This window comes from Ovis canadensis, chromosome 19 (assembly GCF_042477335.2).
Source record: "Ovis canadensis isolate MfBH-ARS-UI-01 breed Bighorn chromosome 19, ARS-UI_OviCan_v2, whole genome shotgun sequence".
Taxonomy (NCBI): domain Eukaryota; kingdom Metazoa; phylum Chordata; class Mammalia; order Artiodactyla; family Bovidae; genus Ovis; species Ovis canadensis.
Window position 1 is genome coordinate 21,956,696 of NC_091263.1, and position 23,646 is coordinate 21,980,341.

The 23,646-nt window shown below is 43.1% G+C and overlaps 1 protein-coding gene across 1 annotated transcript in view; it reads right to left on the reverse strand.

Moving 5' to 3' along the window:
- The window catches only part of GLB1 (galactosidase beta 1), a 101,330-nt gene that overhangs the window by 41,883 nt on the left and 35,801 nt on the right, over positions 1–23,646 (reverse strand). The window contains exons 6-10 of the mRNA XM_069561332.1: positions 21,763–21,943; positions 16,447–16,505; positions 14,615–14,736; positions 14,464–14,504; positions 12,167–12,279 (exon numbers count right to left, since the gene is read on the reverse strand). Of these exons, the coding sequence (XP_069417433.1) occupies positions 12,167–12,279; positions 14,464–14,504; positions 14,615–14,736; positions 16,447–16,505; positions 21,763–21,943 (516 nt within the window). The remainder of the gene's footprint in view (positions 1–12,166; positions 12,280–14,463; positions 14,505–14,614; positions 14,737–16,446; positions 16,506–21,762; positions 21,944–23,646) is intronic.

The following is a 23,646-nucleotide window of genomic DNA, read 5'->3' on the forward strand; positions in this document are numbered from 1 at the left end:
GTTGTGTTAGTTTCTGGTTTACAGTAAAGTGAATCAGTAATGTTGTTCAGTCACTAAGTTGTATCTCTTTGTGACCCCATGGACTGCAGCACACCAGGCTCCTCTGTCCTTCACTATTTCCCAGAGTTTGCTCAAATTATGTCCATTGAGTTGGTGATGCTATCCAACCATCTCATTCTCTGCTGCTTTCTTCTCCTTTTGCCTTAAATCTTTCCCAGCATTAGAGTCTTCTCCAGTGAGTCAGCTCTTAACATCAGGTGGCCAAAGTATTAGATCTTCAGCTTTAGCATCAGTCCTACCAATGAGTATTCAGAGTTGACTTCTTTTAGGATTGACTGGTTTGATCTGCTTGCTGTCCAAGGGACTCTCAAGAGTCTTCTCCAGCACCACAATTTGAAAGCATCAATTCTTTGGCACTCAGCTTTCTTTATGGTTAAACTCTCGTATCCGTGCTTGACTACTAGAAAAACCATAGGTTTGATGATACAGATCTTTGTCAGCAAAGCGAGGTCTCTGCTTTTTAATATGCTGTCTATGTTGGTCATACATTTCCTTCCAAGGAGCAAGTGTCTTTTAATTTCATGGCTGCAGTCACCGTCCACAGTGATTTTGTAGCTTAAGAAAATAAAATCTGTCTTGCTTCCACTTTTTCGACTTCTATTTGCCATGAAGTGATGGAACCAGATGCCATGATCTTAGTTTTTTGAACGCTGAGTTTCAAGCCAGCTTTTTCACTCTCTTCTTTCATTCTCATCAAGAGGCTCTTTAGTTCCTCTTTACTTTCTGCCATTAGACTGATACCATCTGCATATCTGAGGTTTTGGTATTTCTCCTGGCAATCTTGATTCCAGCTTGTGATTCATCCAGCCCAGCATTTCACATGATGTACTCTGCATATAAATTAAATAAGCAGAGTGACAATATACAGCCACGATATACTCCTTTCCCAACTTTGAACCAGTCAGTTGCTCCATGTCTGGTTCTAACTGTTGCTTCTTGACACCTGCATACAGGTTTCTGAGGAGACCGGTAAGGTGGTCTGGTATTCCCATCTCTTTCAGAATTTTCCACAGTTTGGTGTGATCCATACAGTCAAAGTCTTTGGTGTAGTCAGTGAAACAGAAGTAGAGTTTTTCTGGAACTCCCTTGCAATCTCCATGATCCAGTGAATGTTGACAATTTGATTTCTGGTTCCTCTGTCTCTTTGCTCGTACATCTGGGAGTTCTCGGTTCATGAGCTGCTGAAGCTGAGCTTGAAGGACTTTGAGCATCACCTTGCTAGCAATTGTGTGGTAGCTTGAACATTCTAAGGCATTGCCCTTCTTTGGGACTGGAATGAAAATTGACCTTTTCCAGTCCTGTGGCCACTGCTGAGTTTTCCAAAATTGCTGACACACTGAATGCAGCACTTTAACAGCATCATCTTCTAGAATTTGAAATACCTCAGCTGGAATTCCATCACTTCCACTAGCTTTGTTTGTAATAATGCTTCCTAAGGTTCACCTGACCTCACATTCCAGGATATCTGGCTCTAAGAGAGTAACCACAATACAGTGGTTATCCAAGTCATTAAGACCTTTTTTATATAGTTCTTCTGTGTATTCTTGCCACCTCTTCTTAATTTCTTCTGCTTTTGTTAGGTCCTTATCATTTTTGTCCTTTATTGGACCCATCCTTACATGAAATGTTCTCTTGATATCTCTAATTTGCTTGAAGAGATCTCTAGTCTCTCCCATTCTGTTGTTTTCCTCTGTTTCTTTGCATTGTTCATTTAAGAAGGCCTTCTTGTCTCTCCTTGCTCGTCTCTGGAACTCTGCATTCAGTTGGGTGTATCTTTCCCTTTCTCCTTTGCTTTTCACTTCTCTTCTTTCCTCAGCTATTTGTAAAGCCTCCTCAGACAACCACTTTGCCTTCTTGCATTCTTTTTCTTTGGGATGGTTTTAGTCACTGCCTCCTGTCCAATGTTATGAACCTCCATCCATAGTTCTTTGGGCACTCTATCAGATCTAATCCCTTGAGTCTATTTGTCACCTCCACTGTATAATCATAAGAGATTTTATTTAGGTCGAATCTGGGTGGCCTAATAGTTTCCCCTACTTTCTTCAACTTAAGCCCAAATTTTGCAATAAGGAGTTCATGATCTGAGCCACAGTCAGCTCCACATCTTGTTTTTGCTGACTGTACTGAGCTTCTCCATCTTTGGCTACAAATAACATAATCAGTCTTATTTCAGTATTGACCATCTGATGATGTCCATGTGTAGAGTCATCTCTTGGGTTGTTGGAAAAGGGTATTTGATATATGACCAGCATGTTCTCTTTCCCTTGCCCTGCTTCTTTTTGTACTCTAATGCCAAACTTGCCTGTTATTCCAAGTATCTTTTGACTTTCTACTTTTGCATTCCAATCCCCTATGATGAGAAGGACATCTTTTCTTAGTGTTAGTTCTAGAAGGTGTTGTACGTCTTCATATAACCTGTCAACTTCAGCTTCTTTGGCATCAGTGGTTGGGGCTTAGACTTGGATCACAGTGAGGTTGAATGGTTTGCCTTGGAAATGAACTGAGATCATTCTGTCGTTTTTGAGGTTGCATCCAGGTACTGCATTTTGGACTCTTGTTGACTGTGAGGGCTACTTCATTTCTTCTAAGGGATTCTTGCCCACAGTAGTAGACAAAATGGTCGTCTGAATTAAACTGGCCCCTTCCCGTTCATTTTAGTTCACTGATTCCTAAGATTTCGATGCTCAACCTTGCCATCTCCTGCTTGACCATGTCCACTTTACCTTGACTCATGAAACTAAAATTCCAGGTTCCTATGCAATATTGTTCTTTACAGCATTGGATTTTACTTTTACCACCAGATACATCCATACCTGAGCATTGTTTTCGCTTTGACCCAGTCTCTTCATTCTTTCTGGAGCTATTAGTGATTGCCCTCTGCTCTTCCCCAGTAGCATAGTGGACACCTTCTGACCTGAGGGACTCATTTTCCAGTGTTATATCTTTTTGCCTTTTCATACTGTTAATGGGGTTCTCCAGGTGAGACTCCCAGAGTGGGTTGCCATTTCCTCCTCCAGTGGACCATGTTTTATCAAAACTCTTCACTATGACCTGTCCATCTTGGGTGACCCTGTATGGCATGACCCATAGGCTGTGATCTATGAAGTGGGATCAGTTATGCATATACATATATCCACTCTTTTTTTTTTTTTCAGATTCTTTTCCCATTGCTGAGTATTGAGTAGAGTTCCCTGTGCTATACAGCTGCTGCTGCTGCTGCTAAGTCGCTTCAGTCGTGTCTGACTCTGTACGACCCCAGAGACGGCAGCCCACCAGGCTGCCCCGTCCCTGGGATTCTCCAGGCAAGAACGCTGGAGTGGGTTGCCATTTCCTTCTCCAATTCATGAAAGTGAAAGGTGAAAGTGAAGTCGCGTCAGTCGTGTGACCCCATGGAGTGCAGCCCACCAGCTCCTCCGTCCATGGGATTTTCCAGGCAAGAGTAGTGGAGTGGGGTGCCATTGTGCTATACAGCAGGTTCTTATTAGTTGTCTATATATAGCAGTGTGTATACCTTAATCCCAACCTCCCAGTTTATTCCTCCCCCCTTATTCTCTGGTATCCATAAATTTTAATGATTTGTTTTTGCTCATTTAAATATACGTTCGCTTTTCATGCCTCATCCGATACCCTCTCTGAAATGTATAGCTATGCCACCTGGCTTTTTCAGCAACATTAATGTTCTTGATGAAGGAGGAGACAGCATCACCTGTACATTATGGGAAAAGTGTGGCCGTGATGGTTCACACTGGACGGGGAGAAGAGATGAGGGTGGAGACAGAGAAGTGCAGACAGTTAAAGGTCCAGTTGAGGCTGGAAGTACAAGTCCCTGTTTCAGCCAGTTGACACTGATGCTCACAATCCTCCTGCCTGTTTCCAGGGCCAGAGTGTGGCAGCAGAATGGCCCAGGCTGGTGTATGGAGCATGGACCCTGAACAGCAGCAGAGAGAGCTATGCAGGGCGACAGTGACTCTAACAGCCAGCAATCATAAGGCCAGGGAAGGTCAAGAAAATGTGAGGGGCTGCAGGAGTGGGGAAGAGGCAGAAAGCAGCAGCTAAACGAACAGGAGATTAAGAGTGTGAGGTTGTGATGAGGCCAAAGATAAGACGATGTTTCGTGCAAAAAAGCACATGTAAATATCTGTTTGTAAGTTTGATTTGCATTTTTTTTCTTGTTAGGCATAGAAAAATTCATTATTTCAGAAAGAAAGTTCAGTTCAGTTCAGTCGCTCAGTCGTGTCCGACTCTTTGTGACCCCATGAATCGCAGCACGCCAGGCCTCCCTGTTCACCACCACCTCCCGGAGTTCACTCAGACTCACGTCCATCGAGTCCGTGATGCCATCCAGCCATCTCATCCAAAAGCATTCTAAAAATAAGCCTCTCCAGCAATACCACTGCAAGGTACATAGCCAAACGAATGGAAAGCAGGACTTGAACAGATATTTGTGCCCTGATATTTAATACAGTGTTATTCAAAATAGCCAAGAGTGTCACACAATTCAAAGTGTCCATCAAGAGATGAATGAAATGAACAGATAAACTGGTACACAAGGTTTCCCTTCGTACCTGCAGGGTACTGCCACCAGCACTCCTGCAGATGCCAAAATTCCAGGATGTTCAAGAAATCTGAGTATATCTGCATGTGTCCCGTGCACAGCCTCCCATGTACTTTTTAATAATTAAACACTTTTTTGGCTGCGCTGTGCGTGCTGTTCTCTAGTTGTGAGCGGGGGCTGCGGTGCGTTGCAGTGCATGGGCTTCTCACGGCAGCGGCTTCTCCTGTGGCGGAGCACAGGCTCCAGGCCACGTGGGCTTCAGCAGCTGTGGCAAGCAGGCTCAACAGATGCCACTCTAGGCTCTAGAGCACAGCCTCAGTGGTCGTGGCACACGAGCTTCGTTGCTCTGAGGTGTGAGGGATCTTCCCAAACCAGGGATCACACCTGAGTCTCCTGCTTTGGCAAGTGGATTCCTCACCACTGAGCCACCAGGGAAGCCCTCCCATGTACTTTAAATCATCTCCAGATTACCTATAATACAGTATAAATGCTATGTAAATAGTTGTAAATACAATGTAAGTGTCATGTAAAACTTGGTGCTATGCAACCACCTCAAGTTTTGCTTTATGGAACTTTCTGTTTTGCTTTTTTCCCCCCTTAATCTGTGGTTGGTTGAGTCTGCAGATGTGGAACCCACAGATACGGAGCACTGACTGTATATATACCATAAAGTATTATTCACCATAAGAGGGAATTAAATTCTGATACATGCTATAATGTTGCTGAATCTTGAAAACATGCTAAATGAAATAAGTCAGTCACGAAAGGAAAATACTGTATGGTGCCTCTTCTCTGAAACACCTAGAGTATGCAAATCCACAGAGGCAGAAAGTAGACGAGAGCTTCCCAGTGGCTGAAAGGAGGCCATAGAGGGGACTTATTGCATAACAGCGTTTCTGTCTGGGCGAATGAAAAGATTTCGTGAATAGATAATGTCCATGGTTACACAACGTTATGAATGAAATTTATGCCACTGAACTTTTAACCACTTAAAAATGATGAAGACGCCAAATTTAATGTGATTTATGTTTTACCACAGTTAAAAAAAATTAACGTTCAGAATCCACTGAATTGTGTACTTTAAATGGGTGAAGTTCACAGTATGTGATTTATATCTAAATAAATTTGTTAAAAAATAAATAAATAAATCTGAAATGGTTTGTGAGATGAAGCAACAGAAATAAGTCCACAGGCACTATAACATTAATAAAATCCTAGAAATCAGTCAATAATTTAAAAAGGAAAGTACAATGGAATATTCATGTACAATTTAAAGAGACTAAATAAATTAAATATAGTATATGAGGATTTGTGGTAAAATCACAAAATGTATGTAAGGATAAATACCATTCCTTCTTCCTCCATCTGAGCAGGGAGGGCAAGAAACAGCAGATAGACCCAGCTTTATCTGCATTGTATTATTTTCTTAAACAATTAGAAGCAAAGATTTCATAATAACCTGTGTTATATCTAGGTATTGGGTACATGAGTGTCTGCAACATTATTCTATATATTAAAAAAATTTCAAGATGTCATATTTTGAAGACAAATATATATCATAATATTTTTCATGAAGAAATAAAAGACTCCATTTATAATAATATTAGAATTAGGAACACAGAATACTTGAGAATAAACATATTCAGAAATGGACAGGGACTATTTTTTAAAGAAAACTTTAAAACAAGGACATCAGAGAAGACTTGAATAGACAGAAAACCATTTTCTTGGCTAAGTCTCAATACAGTAAATATCACCCCTAAGTTGATGTATAAATTTAACACAAAACTAATTAAAACATCAACAGGTATCCTGAGTTTTTGTTTTGAAGTTGATAGAATAATATGAAAGTTTATAATAGCTGGGGAAATTCTGAAAGACTATAGACGGAAGACTAGGACTTTCTAGTGGCTAAGACTCTGGGCTTCCACTACACGGGGGGGCCCAGGTTCGACCCTTGGTGGGGGAACTAGATCCCACATGCCATAACTAAAAATTCCACATGCTGCAACAAAGACCCAGTGAAGCCACATTAATTTAAAAAATTTTAAATAAGTAAAATAAAAGTTCAAAATAATCTAAATGCCCATCAATGAGAAACGGTTTCAGTAAATGGCAGTAGATCTGAATAGTATAATAGCATGTAGCCAAGTACATGGTACATGTACAATAGCAGGTGATGATTTCATTACGGAGAATGAGACCATTTAGGTTAAGAAGGCTCACTAAACAGAACTTCTGATGTCATTCTTGCCCAAAACACCAGTAAAATCTCAGTGAACAGATTTTTGTTTAAGACGTAAATACACAGAACTGAAGAACAGGAGAGGAGACAACAGCAACAAAATTTTGGAAGCTGGAAAATGGGACAAATGTATAGCAAATCAGTAGGAAGAAAGGCAAAGAGAATGGGAGGAAACTAAGAACCAGTTCAATTTGGTTCTGAAGAATTACTAAAAGGCTCAAAACTGGCGGCACCAGGTACTTCCAAACCTGGGAGGTACCGGTGCTTAAGTAAATAAGGAGCATGATCCACAGATTTCTTCTCCAAGCTAAGAGTTCTCAAACTCTAGCGCATGTCAGAGGTTCCTCTGACTGTAAAATCCTGGATTGGTGGCCCTACCCACAGAGTTTCTGATTCACTGGAATTGGAATTTCCATCAAGTTACTAGATGGTTCTGATGTGCTGGTATTTGAGAAACACTGCTCTTCGTGTGCAATGCCCTCTCCCACCTGGGGCTAGAGATTTATTTTCTGGGGAGGAGAAAACATGGTCTTTGGGTTCCTGGTTAACCTGCAGAGTTAAGGACACATGGAGCATTTTAAAAGGGGAGACTGTGATCATGTACAGAGTAAAAAGTAACTACCGCGACCCCAGCCCTGCTCCAGGGTGCAGGATGCTGGCAGCCAGCCGCTTGCTCCAGGCAGAAAATCAGAAGACATCTTTCTTGAAAATCTTAACGGTCATTGAGGAAACATTTAAAGATACTGATACTTTGTAATTTTATATAATTAAACAAAATTAGGTCAAAAAGGAAAAAAGCAACCTCTATAAATTTCCTTTGTTTCCTTAAAGGAAATAAATGAACCTGTTTGATTAGCAGCATAACCAAAAGTTACCTCTGGTTACAATGAGTGTTGACCGTAACAGATCTGGCCCTGACTGTAGGGGGATGCGATCGCTTAACAATACGCCCCAAATTCTCTGGTCCTCTTCACCTCAGTAAGTGGAACTTAGGCCTTGTGAAGATGGCCCAGACTTAGCAACTGGCTTCTGGAGGAAAGAATGTGGAAAAGGGATGGGATGTCATTCTTTGTTTAGGTAACTAAAAGACTGCAACTTAGGGAATTCAGTGATTCAGTGATTCCCTGGGAGTCCAGTGGTTAAGATTCTGTGCGTCCACTGCAGAGGGCATGGGTTCAATTCCTGGTAGAGAAACAAGATCCCATGTGGCATAAATAAATTAAAAAAAAATTTTTTTTAAAAAAATATTGCAACTTTCATCTGGAGGTGCCCGCTCTCTCACAGATCTGTGGGGAAAGCCACGTTGTGAGCCACCTCATGGAGAGTCCTACATGGCAAGGAACTTTAGTGACCTGCCCTTAGCCATGTGAGATGGACCTTTCAAAGGGGAGCTGGTGGGAATGTAAGTTGTTGCAGCCACTATGTCTCCATGGAGGTTCCTCAAAAACTAAAGATAGAGCTGCCATGTGATCCTGCAATGCCACTCCTAAGACTGTATCTGGACAGAACTGTAATTCAAAAAAGACACATGCACCCCAGTGTTTGTAGCAGCTCTATTCACAGTAGCCAAGGCATGGAAGCAACCTAAATGTCCGCTGACAGATGAATGGATAAAGCAGATGTGGTACAGATATACAATGGACTATTACTAAGCCATAAGGAAGAATAAAATTATGCCATTTTGTAGGGTGGACCTACAGATGATCATTCTACGAGAAACAGAAAAAGAGAAATACCATATAACACCACTTATATGTGATCTAAAAATTAGTACAGATGAACTAGTTTACAAAACAGAAGCAGACTCACTGACATAGAAAACACACTTACGGGGACTTCCCTGGTGGTCTAGGGGTTAAGGATCTGCTGGTCAACACAGAGGACACGCGTTTGATACCTGGTCCAGGAAGATCCCACAGGCGCCACAGCTACTGAGCCCACTCTCTACAGCCGAGAGTCACAACTCCTGAAGCCTGTGCTCCACAACAAGAGAAGCCGCCACGATGGGAAGCCTGTGCACCGCAGTGAAGAGCAGTCCCTGCTCGCCACAACCAGAGAAAGCCCTCACGCAGCAAGGAAGGCCCGGTGCAGCCAAACATAAAGTCATTAACACAGTTCAAAAGAGAACACATTTATGGTTACCAAAGGGGAAAAAGGGCGGGGGAGGGATAAATTAGGAGTTTGGGGTTACACAGACACACTACTGTATATATAAAATAGATAACAAGACCTACTGCATAGCCCTGGGAACTATGTTCAGTATCCTCTAATAAACCATGGTGGAAAAGAATATGTATATATATGTATAACTGAATCACTTTGCTGTATAGGGGAAACTAACATAATATTGTAAATCAACTATACTTCAATTAAAAAAAAAAAAAGAAAGAAGTGGGTCCTTTAGCCCCACGCAAGTCTTTAGAGTCTGCTGCTTGGCTAACAGCTTTCACTGCAGCCTCAGGAGAATTCATGAGCTAGAACATACAGCTAAGCCACCCTATATTCTTCACTGTCAGAAACGGTGTGAGGTCGTATATATACATGTTTGGCCATGGCACGAAGCTTGGGGGATTCACCAGCTAGGGACTGAACCCGGGACATGACGGTGGAAGCCAGAATCCTAACCAGCAGGTAAGCAGGGAACTCCTAACATCTGTTGTTTTAAGCTACTAAGTTTGTGGGTAATTTGTTGCACAGAGATAAACTGGGGAGAAAACAAATGTCTCTTGAAGATTCACATCCACAACTAGCCCACTACTAAAATACGCACCATTCAGAGCATGTAAGTCAGGAGGGATGTAATTGAAGTTAACGTCAGCTAAAGTTCTGGTTGTAGGAAGGAAGTAAAGATATAGATTAATTTTAAATTAGTATAAAACTGAATGTTAAAGTTTTTTGAAAGCCAGATATAAAAGAGTGCATATTGTATGAACCCATCTATATAAAGTCAAAAAACAAGCACAGCTAACTTGTGGTGATCAAAGTCAGTGGAAAGTCAGTAATTGGAAGAAACATGAGGGAAGCTTCTGAGGGGTTGTGTGTTGGCTCCAGGAGTCTGTGTTTTATAAATTCACTGAGCTCTACACTCACGAGCTGTGCTTTTCTGGGGAGGGTGGGGTGCGCATACTTCACACTTCAACAGGTAACCCCTAAAGAAACAAAAATACAGAGGATAACATCCAAATTCGGGTGTGGAGGGGGCGGTGCTATAAGAAAACAAAAATAAACAGGTCAAAGAAAGTAAGAGAGGAAGACGGAACAGAAAAGGTGGGCAAGCAGATAACTACAAGACGGCTGAGATGATCGATGTGTATCCAGAGTTGTAATGAAATGATGATGAGCAGGTGCACCAGTTAAAAGACAAAATGTTCAAACGAGATTTCTAAAAATTCCAGCTATATCCTGTTTACAAAGGATGTATGTTTTTATTTTTTATTTTATTTTTATTGATTTACAGTGTTGTGTTAATTTCTGCTGTACAACGAAGTCAGTTATACACTTATACATTATTTTTCATTATGGCTTATGACAAAGATGTTGCATCTGGTCCCCTGTGCTCTAGAGAAGGACCTTGCTGTCTATCCATCCTAGGCGTCATAGTCTCTCTCTGCTAACCCCACGCTCCCAATCCGTCCTGCTGTCCCTTGGCAGCTGCAAGTCTGTTCTCTATGTCTGTGACAGAGTTTTGGGGATGTTTTTTAAGAAAGGCTATAGAAGGATATCTTTCTGTGCAAAGATATACCAGGTAAAAGAATGCAGGTAAGTGTATTAGTATCAGACATAACAGATTCTAAGGCAAAAATCAGTATCAGAGATAGTTTCCATATGATACCAAAAGATTTAATTCTCAATTTGTATTCTAATAATATGACCTCAAAAACTGACAGAACTACAAGGAGAAATACATAAACACAACTCTCTCAATAACTAATAGAATAAACTCACAAAAATTAGGAAGGATATAAAGGATACCAATAGCACCATTAATAAGCTTAATCAAATGAACACCTATACAGATTATAGCCAACAGTTATAAAACATGCGGTCTTTTCAAGAATATATGGAATATTTGTTCATATTGGTATAAGCCAGGCTGTATGAGGATGTTCAATACATTTCAAGGGATTGGTATTATACTCAAAACATTCTCTAACCAGAATGCAACTATGTGAGAAACCATCAGACTAGAAAAATATTTGTGTTTCATATTTTAAAACCTCACTTCTGAACATTTGAAGGGTCAAAGAGAAGTCAAAACAAGCATGTTTAAAAGCAAATAATAATAAATATATTATACATCAAGACTTAAGAGATGGAGATAGCAGTACTTGAAGGAAAGGTACAGACTTGAGTATTTATGTTAGAAAAGAACAAAGTCTGGTTTAAAAAGCCAAGCTTCAAATAAAGGAAGGAAACTATAAAGACAGGAACAAAGAGCTTTGAAACAGAGAACAAATGTACAAGGCAGAACTTGGGAGCCATCACTCTAAATTCTAGAGATTAAACCCACAATAAAAATGACACGAGCAACATTTCAACCACACATCTGAAAATGCAGATGAAATGAACAAACTCTGAGTAGTTAGGTATTGACTCTACTTTTTAATAGGCTTAAAGTATTTCATAATATTAACATTACCACTTAGGCTTAAATTGAGACTATGCTGAAAACAAAAAAAAAAGTTTATACCATTTATAGGCAGAAAACCTTTGTTTTTTAACTTCAAAACGCAGGTGACTGAGCAGAAAAACTGTGGGTTTTTTTTTTAAAGCCACACAGAGACAGGAAACCCCACCTGGGTGCGTTAGATGCTTCAAAAGGTCACAATGCTAGCAGGACTAAGTGTTCAGGTGTCAGACCAGGAGGAAATAGCAATCACTTGCTCCAAAGCAGAAAAATGAAGCTCTGCTGACAGCTCACACTTGCCCTGTGTTCACAATGCCCATAGATTTTCTCTCCTGCACACTTCAGCTATTTATGCGGGTACACATTTATACCTTTAGTAAAAATAATAGTAACGGCTAACACTTACAGGAGAGCATATGTGTAAGGACTATTCCCGAGGCTTTACCTATGTTCTTTCTAATCTTTACAACATAACCGCGTGCTGTGGCCTCACTTGCTGACAGGCTCACTCTTACTTGTGGGGGGTGGGGGTGGCCAAGACTCGAGGGCAAGTCTAGCTGATGCCTCCCTTCATCCATCCTTTTACACACAAAGGCTGCAGGAGATGTCTACAGAGCATCGTGAGTCCCAGGCAGGCTTGGTCCAAGACCAGCCCCTGGAGCATGTACAAAGCACTCACCTTCTGAATAATATCCCGCAGAGCAAAATACTTCTCCGTGAGGTCCCCAGCCTCGCTCAGCGGGGCATCATAGTCGTAGCTGGTGGGCTGTGGTTGGTAGGGCGTGTTCGCTCCTGGAAGACAAAAGCATGCCCCTGGTTACTACAGAAGGCCTTCTCCTGTGACAAGATCTTATGGATTCGTGGAGGGGGTGAATAAGGAAGCACATTAGAGCCAACTGGTCAGTGACAGAGAGGTGGCCCTCCAGATGCAAGGTCTTCCTGCAGGTGGCCCTCACTAAGCTCCTTGGTGTCTACAAAGGACTTTCCCCATTTACCCTCTCAGCAACCCCAGCAGATATCCCTGCACTGGATCTGCAGGGCATCCGAAGCTCCCAGAACAGCCCCCAGACATCTCACAGCCAGCAGTGGCCAGGCCTATGGCACGACTCACATGTCTGACTGTTAACCTTGCAGCTGTGATCTTGATGACCTCCTCTGTGGCTAAAAAAAAGGTCCATGATAGACCCACAGGTTTCTGGGCCCAGGATCAGCAGCAAACCACTAAGGGGTTATCAGACCAAGTAAACTCGGAGAATTTTATCATAATTTTTCCTGCCCCCAAAAAAAGACCGTGGAGGGACTTCCCTGGTGGTCCAGTGGTTAAGACTCTGTGCTTCCACTGCAGGGGGCGAGGGTTCAATCCTTGGTCAGGGAACTAAGATCCCACATGCCAAGTGGTGTGGCCAAAAAAAAAGACCATATAGGAAGTATAGGAACGGTGCATTTGCTTTGGAAAATACTGTGGCAGTTCCTCTACCTCTAAAAATAGAGTTAGTTAGTCACCATGTGAACCAGCAATTCCAATCCTAGGTGTACAGTCAAAGGAACTGAAACAGAGGTTCAAACAAATCCTTACACACCATGTTCATAGCAACATTATGCATAATGGCCAAAAGAGGTGAAACAACCCACATGTCCATCACGGATGAATGGAGAAACAGAATGTAGTATATCCGCATAATAGAATATTATTCCTCTATAAGAAAGAATGAAGTACTGATACCCACTGTGATATGGATGAACCTTGAGAAGATTATGCTAAATGAAAGAAATTAAACACAAAAGGCCACATACTGTGTGGTTCTACTTGTACTAAATGTCCAGAACAGGCAAATCCATAAAGACAAGCAGTGGTGGCCAACAGCTGGGAGAAGGGGCAGGGGGGCATTTCTTGGGTATGAAGTTTCTTATGGGGGTAATGAAAATGTTTTGGAATTAGATGGTGTTAATGGCTGCACAAGTTTGTGCTAAACTAAATACCACTACATCATATATTTTAAAAATCATCAGTTTTAGGGTATGTGAATTATGCCTCAACAAAATGTTTTTTAAAAAAGAAAGAGAAAAAAACACCAAAATATATGAACAAGTAAGTTATAGCCAGAGACTATGATTTGCCCAGTTAGCTTGATTTTAAACAATAGTTTCTAAATGCACAACTTACAGCCCTTAAAATTTTTTTAAAGAAAAATGATTTTGTAGGAATGCTCTGGCAGTCCAGTGGTTAAGACTCCATGCTTCCAAAAAAAAAAAAAAGACTCCATGCTTCCAGTGCACGGGGTATGTGTTTGATCCCCAGTCAAGGAACTAAGATCTCACATGCCATGAAGTGTGACCAAATAAAACAAAAATGATTTTTTGACCTACTGTATAGCCGGAGAACTCGATATCTTATAGTAACATATTAGGGAAAAGAATCTGAAAAAGAAATATATGTATCTGTATCTATATCTGTCTATCTATCTAACTATATATATATATGAATCACTTTGCTGTATACCTGAAATACAACATAAAGCAACTATACGTCAATAAGATTAAGAAAACCTAGAAAAATTCAAATTTACATAGGGAAAAAAATTCCACTTCTATGATTCTTACACATTTGTAAATTAAATTGAAATGTTGAAGTAAATTGTAAAAAGTAACTTTTGAACATCTAAAACAAGTATAGAAGGGTAATTCATAAGCAGCCTAAAGCTACTCATTCATATAACACTGATTATTTCATAACACCTGCATACTCAATTAAAAAAAATCATTCTCAATAGGAAAGTAAATCCAACATCTCTCTTCCTAATAAATAAAAAATTAAAGTGATTTTTTATTATTATATAGGCAATCTTACATATTAGAAAATTTAGGAGAAGACAAACCAAACCAGAAGAATCACAGATGGCCATACGCATGGACAAAATCAAGCACCAGAAACATTCTACCATTAGATTCTACAAACAAATGTTAAATCGCTCTTACCATTCCAATAGGCAAAATTGCTGCCACCTATAAACATGTACCTACAAGGAAACAAGAGAACAGATAAGCCCAGAGCTCATCATGAACCCACAGCTTCACCATGAGCCCACAGCTACAGAGGACACCCTTCCCTCCAAAAATTAACACTCACATGTTTACATTTGCCCCAAGAGCAAGCATATCATGAAGGGTGAAAGCCACCGCTTTAGAGCTGACTGTTGAATGACGTTGGCCCCAATGATCTAACCATCCAGTGTAGAATTCAGAATTGATCTAAAAAGAAAGGGATATGGAGCTTAGGACAGACTTAAACCTTCACACGCTGGGCTTCCCAGTAACTACCACCCTAGGTTACCCACTGAAGAACAGGAAGAGGGGGCAGCTGACATTCACTGTTTTGCTGGGAACTGGGGGACCAATGAGGACATTTCATAATAGCATTGCCTAAACTGAGGTCTCAGGTGTGGACAATGCAGGTGTTCCTGAAAAGCTGTACCTGCATCAAAATCTTGTTAACCCACCCCCAGTGTGAATATGGGAGGAAAGTTTGTTGGGCAAAAGAATCAGATGACAAAATATGTTTATGAAATAATTAGCTCCAAATTCACCCTTTGTGAGAATCCAGATTTTCAGATCTCAGGTTGACTTACTTTAATTGAAGAATACTTGTTTTACAATGTTGTGCCAATCTCTGCTGTACAGCAAAGTGACATATAGACATTCTTTAGGTCTCAGACTGACTGAATGTGTTGTAGAAATATTGTCCAAATATTCTAGCGCTTGGTGTTTCTGTTGGGCATGACCCTGCCAAGCCCTTGTCTACAAAAGAGAAATCTGGATGTGTTCTGGGGACTTCTTGTCTCAGGCTGCAGGAAACAGCTCCACTCAGTCTGTGAACACGAGTTTTGCATGACTCAGGAAGCAGAGGCCAGGTTCAAAAAAGGCTGCTTTGTTCAAAGGTGGGTACACAGGCGGGGCAGCCTGACCTGCTGCGCGGAAAACATCCCTTACGTGGGGCCAAGTAACAACAACAATTTCGGGGAGAAGGGAAGCGGAGAGAGAGACACATTCAGTGATGGGCTTGAGCATACCTGCCAGGACCTTATTGCTGTCTCTGGCTCCCAGCCGCCTACGGAGATGCCACAGAGCCCGGCAACTCCCAGAGCATCAGCACCCTATTTCCCCACATCTCCTGGCTGCCTGTCAGAAACTCAGTGCCCCTGCCTCAGACCCAGTAATCAATGTCTGCATTTTCACAAGACTCCTATGTGATTTCTGAGTAGACTGAAGGCGGAGCAGCTCTGTCACAAAGAGCTCTCAAGAAACACGGACCTGAACTCAGATCCCTGCCACTCACCAGCTGTTTAAGCACGGGCAAGTGACATAGCCTCTGAGTCTCACTGAAAAGAGCGAGCTCTCCTAACACCACTTCTGAGAGTTACCACGAGGACCAAAGGTGACGAGGCATGCCAGGGTGCAGAGCCTGGGACTTCCCTGGTGGTCCAATGGTTAAGAATCTGCCTTGCAATCCAGGGGATGTGGGTTTGATCCCTGGTAGAAGAACTAGGATCCATTCTGGAGGGGACAGAATGGGGACCATGGTGAGCATCCCCCCTCATTAAGCTCTGCTTTTTTTTTTCTTTTGCATTAAAAAAAATCAGTTTTATTTCTTTTTCTTTCTTTCTTTCTTTAATGATTTGGCTGCACTGGGTCTTCATTGCAGCAAGCAGGCTTCTATAGTTGCAGCACATGGGCTTGGTTGCCCCTCCAGTGCAGGGCCTTAGTGTTGAGCAGTAGCACTGCTTCAGCTGTTTTCCATGTGTCCAGAAGGCGGTCTCTACAGCCCCATCAGTTCTGACTCCAGACCCAGGGAAACCAAGGATCCATTCCCACCCTTCACAGCACCTCATCACTCTCCCCCAACAGCAGAAAAGAAGTCTGTACAACCAACTGGTCTCCCCATGCCTCACCGCTGACTCTTACCAGGGGTCCTCTGGGCTCAAATTTCCTCTGGAGCATGAAAGCAGCTGTGAGGTTGGAACCTGAACAATGAGAAAGAGGAGAGAGGTCAGCCATGGGAGTGACAAGTTCAAGAAGAGATTCCTTTGGAGACTTCCCAAAGGAAGTGAGTCCAGTCGTTAAGTCTGCCTTGCAGGGACTTCCACGTGCCAATGCAGGGGACATGGGTTTGATCCCTCGTTGGGGAACTAAGATTCCCACGTGCAGGAGAGCAGCTAAGCCCACGCACACCGCAGAGAATCTGTGCTCTACAACGAAAGATCCTGAGTGCTGCAGTTACGACCTGGCACAGCCAAGTGTATAATAAATTCATTTCTTAAAAAAGGGGACTTTCCCTGGTGGCACACTGGGTAAGAATCCTCCTGCTAATGCAGGGCACACGGGTTCGATCCCAGGTCTGGACAGATCCCACATGAAGCAGAGCAGCTAGGTCCATGCGCCACATCTACTGAGCCCAGGTGCTGCCACCCCTGGAGCCGATGCACCTAGAGCCCACAACAAGAGAAGCCCGTGTACCACAACAAAGAGTCGCCCCCGCTCGCTGCAACCAGAGAAAGCCCGTGTGCAGCAACGGAGACCCCGCACAGTTGAAAATAAATTAATAAAATTAAAAAAAAAAAAGATTCCTTTGCAGGACCTGAGCCTCAGGCTCCCTGCCCTCCCTCATACCCCCGTGGGCCTGCACACCTCCAAGCCAGCTTTAGGTGAGGACTCAGACCATACATTCGATGGACTGTGGGGACCACAGGATGATGTTCCCTTTGTGAACAGTGTCTGGGCCTCTCCTGACTGCACTCCTCTGGGGGATCATGACACAGGCCTTGTGCTTCCTCTGTGCCCCCAGAGCCTAGACACACGGCTGGTGTGCAGCTCTCTCCACTCAGGTATCTGGGTGGCCAAGCTGCTCCCTACACGATGACCCTGCTTTGAACACACTTCCCAGTAGGCCCTACAGCAGCATATGCATCACAGCGCCACAAACTAGAACCGGACATGGAACAACAAACAGACTGGCTCTTAATCGGGAAAGGAGTACATCGAGCTGTATGTTGTCACCCTGCTTATTTAACTTCTATGCAGAGTACGTCATGACAAACACTGGGCTGGAGGAAGCACAAGCTGGAATCAAGATTGCCAGGAGAAATATCAATAACCTCAGATATGCAGATGACACCACCCTTATGGCAGAAAGCGAAGAGAAACTAAAAAGCCTCTTGATGAAAGTGAAAGAGGAGAGTGAAAAAGCTGGCTTAAAGCTCAACATTCAGAAAACTAAGCTCATGGCGTCTGGTCCCATCACTTCATGGGAAATAGATGGAGAAACAGTGGAAACAGTGGCAGACTTTATTTTTCAGGCTCCAAAATCACTGCACATAGTGACTGCCACCATGTAATTAAAAGATGCTTGATCCTTGGAAGAAAAGTTGACAAACTTTGATAGCATATTGAAAAGCAGAGACATTACTTTGCTGCCAAAGGTCCATCTAGTCAAAGCTATGGTTTTCCCAGTGGTCATGTATGGATGTGAGAGTTGGACCATAAAGAAAACTGAGCACCGAAGAATTGATGGTTTTGAACTATGGTATTGGAGAAGACTCTTGAGAGTCCCTTGGACTGCAAGGAGACCCAACCAGTCCATTCTGAAGGAGATCAGTCCTGAATATTCTTTGGAAGGACTGATGCTGAAACTGAAGCTCCAGTACTTTGGCCACTGATGCAAAGAACTGACTCACTGGAAAAGACCCTGATGCTGGGAAAGACTGAAGGCAGAGGAGAAGGGGATGACAGAGGATGAGATGGTTGGATGGCATCACCGACTCAATGGACATACACTTGAGTAAGGTCCGGGAGATGGTGAGGGACAGGGAGGCCTGGTGTGCTGCAGTCCATGGGGTTGCAGAGAGTCAGACATGACTGAGCAACTGAACAACAACAACAAATTAACAAATCAAAGGGACAAATCGTGCTCTAATACATTTATCCTGAGTCACAGAGTACACTCTGTATTTTAATTTGTACATCTCAAGCCATTCCAGACCACTTGTGCTCAATTTTTGTCTTTTGAAGTGTTCCATTAGGATGTCTATGTCTCATCTTGCTTCCCACATCTTCTGTTATCCCCTCCTCCTCTAAAAAGAGAAAAAGTTTCTCCACAGAGAAGTAATGAGCACAGACAGTGTCTCTCCAGCCAGAGTCGAGGACACCCTGGCCCACCCTGCACCAGTTCCTGCAGGTGTCCCAGAGTGCAAGCACACCAGCCCAGCCTCCAAACAACCCCTTGCCGTCGGACAAATCTCGGGCTTCTCTGTGAGGCTAGCTCTCAGGAGAGAAAGTGATGATCAAGAAAGAGTGGAATTTCATTTACTTTACGGCTGTAAATTTCTCACTATTAACTAAGCATTAGGTGGTTTCTAGATCTTTTGTTTTAAGTTTTTACTGGAGTATAGTTGATTTACAATGTGGTGATAGCTTCAGGTGCACAGAAAAGTGAATCAGTTATACATATATATATATCTACTCTCTGACTTTTTTTTTTAAGGTTCTTTTCTCATATAGGTCATTACAGACAACTAAGTAGAGTTCCTGAGCTATACAGCAGGTTTTATACGTTATCTATTTAACACACAGTAGTATGTATATGTCCGGAGAAGGCGATGGCAACCCACTTCAGTGTTCTTGCCTGGAGAATCCCAGGGACGGGGGAGCCTGGTGGGCTGCTGTCTATGGGGTCGCACAGAGTCGGACACGACTGAAGTGACTTAGCAGCAGTATGTATATGTCAGTCTCAACCTCCCAATTTATCCCTCCTCCCGCCTTATCCCCTGATAACCATGTTTGTTTTCTACATCTGTGACCCTATTCCTATTTTGTAAGTTCATTTATACCCCCCTTTTTTAGATTCCACATATGAGGGACATCGTGCGCCATCTGTCTCTCTGTATCTGACTTACTTCACTCAGTATGACAGTCTCTGGGTTCATCCGCGTTGCTGCATATGGCTTTATCTCACTCTGGTGTGGCTAATATTCCACCACATCTACTTTCTCCGCTCCTCTGCTGATGGACATTTAGGTTGCTTCTGTGTCCTGGCTATTGTAGACAGTGCTGCACTTCACGATGGGGGCGCAAGTATCTTCTGGAATTCTAGTTTTCTTTTGCTCTAAAACCTCAGGAGTGGGATTGCTGGATCGTATGGGGGCGCAAGTATCTTCCTGAATTCTAATTTTCTTTTGCTCTAAAACCTCAGGAGTGGGATTGCTGGATCGTATGGGAGTTTTGGTTTTTAAGGAACCTCTATACTGTTCTCCATAATGGCTGTTACTGACTTATATTCCCACCAACAGTCTAAGAGGATTCCCTTTGCTCCATACCTTCTCAGCATCTACTGCTTGTAAATTTTTAGATGATGGCCACTCTGATTGGTGTGAGGTGATACTTCATGGTAGTTTTGACGTACATTTATGTAATTATTAATATTAGTGCTGTTGAACCTCTTTTCATGTGCTTTTGACCATTTGTATGTCCTCTTTGGAAAGATGTCTATTTAGATGTCTTCTCCATTTCTTAATTGGGTAACTTGGTGTTTTGTTGGTTTTTTTTTTTTGGCTTCCAGATCTTGAAACCTGCTCTCAAGAGCCTCTCCTGGGATCTGACCCCAGGCATTGCCCCTCTCACACTCCAGGAAATGAAGCTGCCACCATCCCCCCTGCCCCAGGCACACTGGCCTTGAGTGTCTGTCCTTGAACCCACAGCGGTAGCAACCATGCTATCACCCCACATACAAATAACACTTATAACTAACTCGTGATAATCCTCAATTTGGTCCACCCAACAGAAAAATACTGTGCTTTTTCATTGCTGTGTTAGGAAATGTGCCAAAGCAGGAGGAAACCAGCATGCCACTTCCTGTTCAGCTCTTTGTAGATGACTTACTTCATCACCAAGTGATCTGAGCAATGTACCACGTTTCTAGAAACACTCAGGAGCCAGTTATCTCTTTGTTCGTAGTGGAGAAGAATTTCTTTAAAAATGCAACTTCAGTCAACATCCTTCTCTACAGAAGGCAATGCTGGACGTGTGTCTCCTCCCTCAGACAGGACAACAGCGGGGTCTTTAAGCTACTTGAAGAGCTGGTCTTTTGGGCGAGTGGGATAACGTTTTATTTTGAAATAATTCCAAATTTATAGGAAAACTGTGAGAATAATACAAAGAACTTATTTCCTCCTTCGCCCAGGTTCCCCAACTGTTAGCATTTTACCACATCATTGGTTTCTTCCTCTCTATATAAATATGCACATTTTTTTTTCTGAGCCATTTGAGAATAAGTTGTAGACAGGATGGTCCTTTACCCCTAAATACTTCAGCATGTATCCCCTAAAGAGCAAGAGCATTCTTTAAATAAATACAATACAATGATTTTAAAAAAATGGGAAATTAACATGGAATACCATTATCTAAAATAGAATACCATTATCTAATAGAATACCATTATCTAAAGGCTTTATTCAAAGATTTCAATTGTCTCAATAATGTCCTTCATAATAACAACAACCAAAACAAACAGAAAAAAAAGTCCAGGACACTTTTCAGGATCACACTGCCTTTAGACGTGATGCCTTTTATAAAAGCCGCTCTCAACCCACGTGAAGATCTCTTAATGTCGTTGCACCCCGAGCACCCCAACCATGCTTTCACGTGCAGAACCTCGGTGGCTCATGCAGCACGAATGCGTCAGGAAAGATGATTCTTTGCAGCATCAACCAAACCACCTCCGGCCCATCACAGTTCCCAGTGCTATGAGTTACACAGAAAGAAGGCGGAAGTGCCAGGCATGTTCTCTGCACTCCAGAGCTGACCTCAGAGTTCACAGTGGCCTCAATTCGGCCCAAGCACCCAGCCATGACTTGGGGGGATGGAGGCGGTAAGGGGGCAGGTGCAGAGAAGAACAGCACATCCCAGACACAGCCTGAAAGGTGGAGCTCTTCCAGCTAGGGGAACCCCTGGCAGCAGCCCCTAAGAAAACAGGACTCCAGGCTGCAGCCAGCTCTGCCAGGGCTGGAAACACAGCCTGTGTCCTAAGGGCCAACTCAGCTGACATCAAACCATCTGTGCCACTAAGGGGTGCTTTATCAGGTATTCTATTTTACCATTACAAATGAAGGAAAATTTGGGAAATCCTATTCAATATGCCCATGCCACTTAAACAATAGCTGCTTAGAGCAATCGACTGAGTAAAAGGCCCAGATCCGCCTGCTGAGCTGGGTTTCTGCAGACACCAACCTGCGCTGAAGTCCACGGTGGCGTAGAGCCCCTGGAGCGCTCCGCACTGCAGGAACTTCTCATTCACCCCGTCCGTGGTGAACAGAAGCACGTCCTCACCCAGGTGGTCCTGGAAACGCTTCTGCAGGAAACGCAAGTAGTCGTAATCACAGGAATAGTAGCTGCCGTATTCATTTTCAACCTGCAAGTTTAAAAAAGAGGAGGGGAAGGAAATCAAGACTCCAACGTTCTAAGGCAAACTGTTGTTTGGAGAAACTCCCCGAGCCTCTCTGAGATGATGACGCTTAGTGGTCCCCTCCCCCTAAATATCTCCTACACTTGATCCTCAAAACTCATTTTCCAAAGAGCAACTCAGCATAAACACCTAAGCCTGTGAGTCACAAGTAAGACCCAATGCAGCCAAATGAATAAATCAATAAATATTTAAAAAAATCTTAGAGCTATAGAGTTTAATGAAGGAAGCATGACGCTAAAAAAATACACATAATACAACTTCCCAAACAGAAAATCCAAACCAATTAAAACCAAACTGTAAGTGCGGGTGTGAGGACAGTTGGTTGGTAGAAGTGTAAAAAAAAAGCATGAAGCTGATGGTCATGAAAGTCAGGACAGTGAGAAAAAGCAGAGCACGATCAGGAAGCTTCTAGGGTCCTGGTCACAGACCATTTCCCATCCTGGGTGGTCATTCTGTGGCTGTTCTCTCCACAGTGCTTCATTCACTGCACATTGATGTGTGTGTGCTACAGCTCACAAGTTTACAGAAATTTAAAAATTGCCCAAACATAAAAACTTCAACTGGCACACAACACAAAACAAACTTCTGTGATAGAAGGAATACGTTGTCTTTGCACATGAGCACAGGAAACCGAGCGCCCCACCCAAGAAGGGATAGTTAGGGAGTTTGGGATTAGCACGTATGCACTGCTGTATTTAAAACGGATAACCAAGAAAGACCTGCTGTGCAGCACAGGGAAGTCTGCTCAGTGTTATGCGGCAGCCTGGCTGGCAGGGGAGAATGGATCCATGTATATCTGAGTCCCTTTGCTGTGCATCTGAAACTATCACAACATTGCTAGTAATTGTTAGAAACTCCAATACAAAATATAAAGTTAAAAGAAAAAGAAACCGTGAGCCCCCGGAAAACAGGTGTCCAGCCTGAGGGAAGCTGGGAGAGGAGGTTAACGGAGCTTCCCCAGAGGGGTTACCCGAGGCAGCTCTAGACAGAAAGGCACTGGTCAAGGAGGCGAGACAGGTGGAGAGCGCCGCTCAGAGAGCAGGCTGTTTGCAGAATTGCTGGCAGCTCCAGGAAGCCTGTGGACACAGTCGGGGTGTGGGGAGGGGAGGGGAGTGATGCAGAGGAACCCAACACCACCATCAGTGTCTAAAAGTGCTACCTTCCAAATTGGCTTGATGCATGATGGCTTTCTCAGCAAGAATCTCTCTGACTATACTGTCATGGTATGGGTTCAAAAAGCAAAACGGGGACCTCCCGGGTGGTCCAGTGATTAAGACTCCATGCTTCCAATGCAGAGGACACAGGTTCAAGCCCCCCTAGTCGGAGAACTAGGATTCTATACGCCCCCAGGTACGGCAAATAAAATAACATAAAAATGTTCTGGGACTTCCCTGGCGGTCCAGTGGTTAAGAATCTACCTGCCAAGGCAGGAGACTTGGGTTCAATCCCTGTTCTGGAAATATTCCACATGCCACGAGGCAGCTAAGCCTATGGGCCACAACTCCTGAAGCCTGCGTGCCCTCGAGCCTGCGCTCCGCAAGAAGAGAAGCCACCGCAAGGAGAAGCCCGAGCGCCACAGCCAGAGAGAGCCTGAGCACGGCAACAGAGACCCAGCACAGCCAAAATAATACCCTGTCTTCTGGATGCTC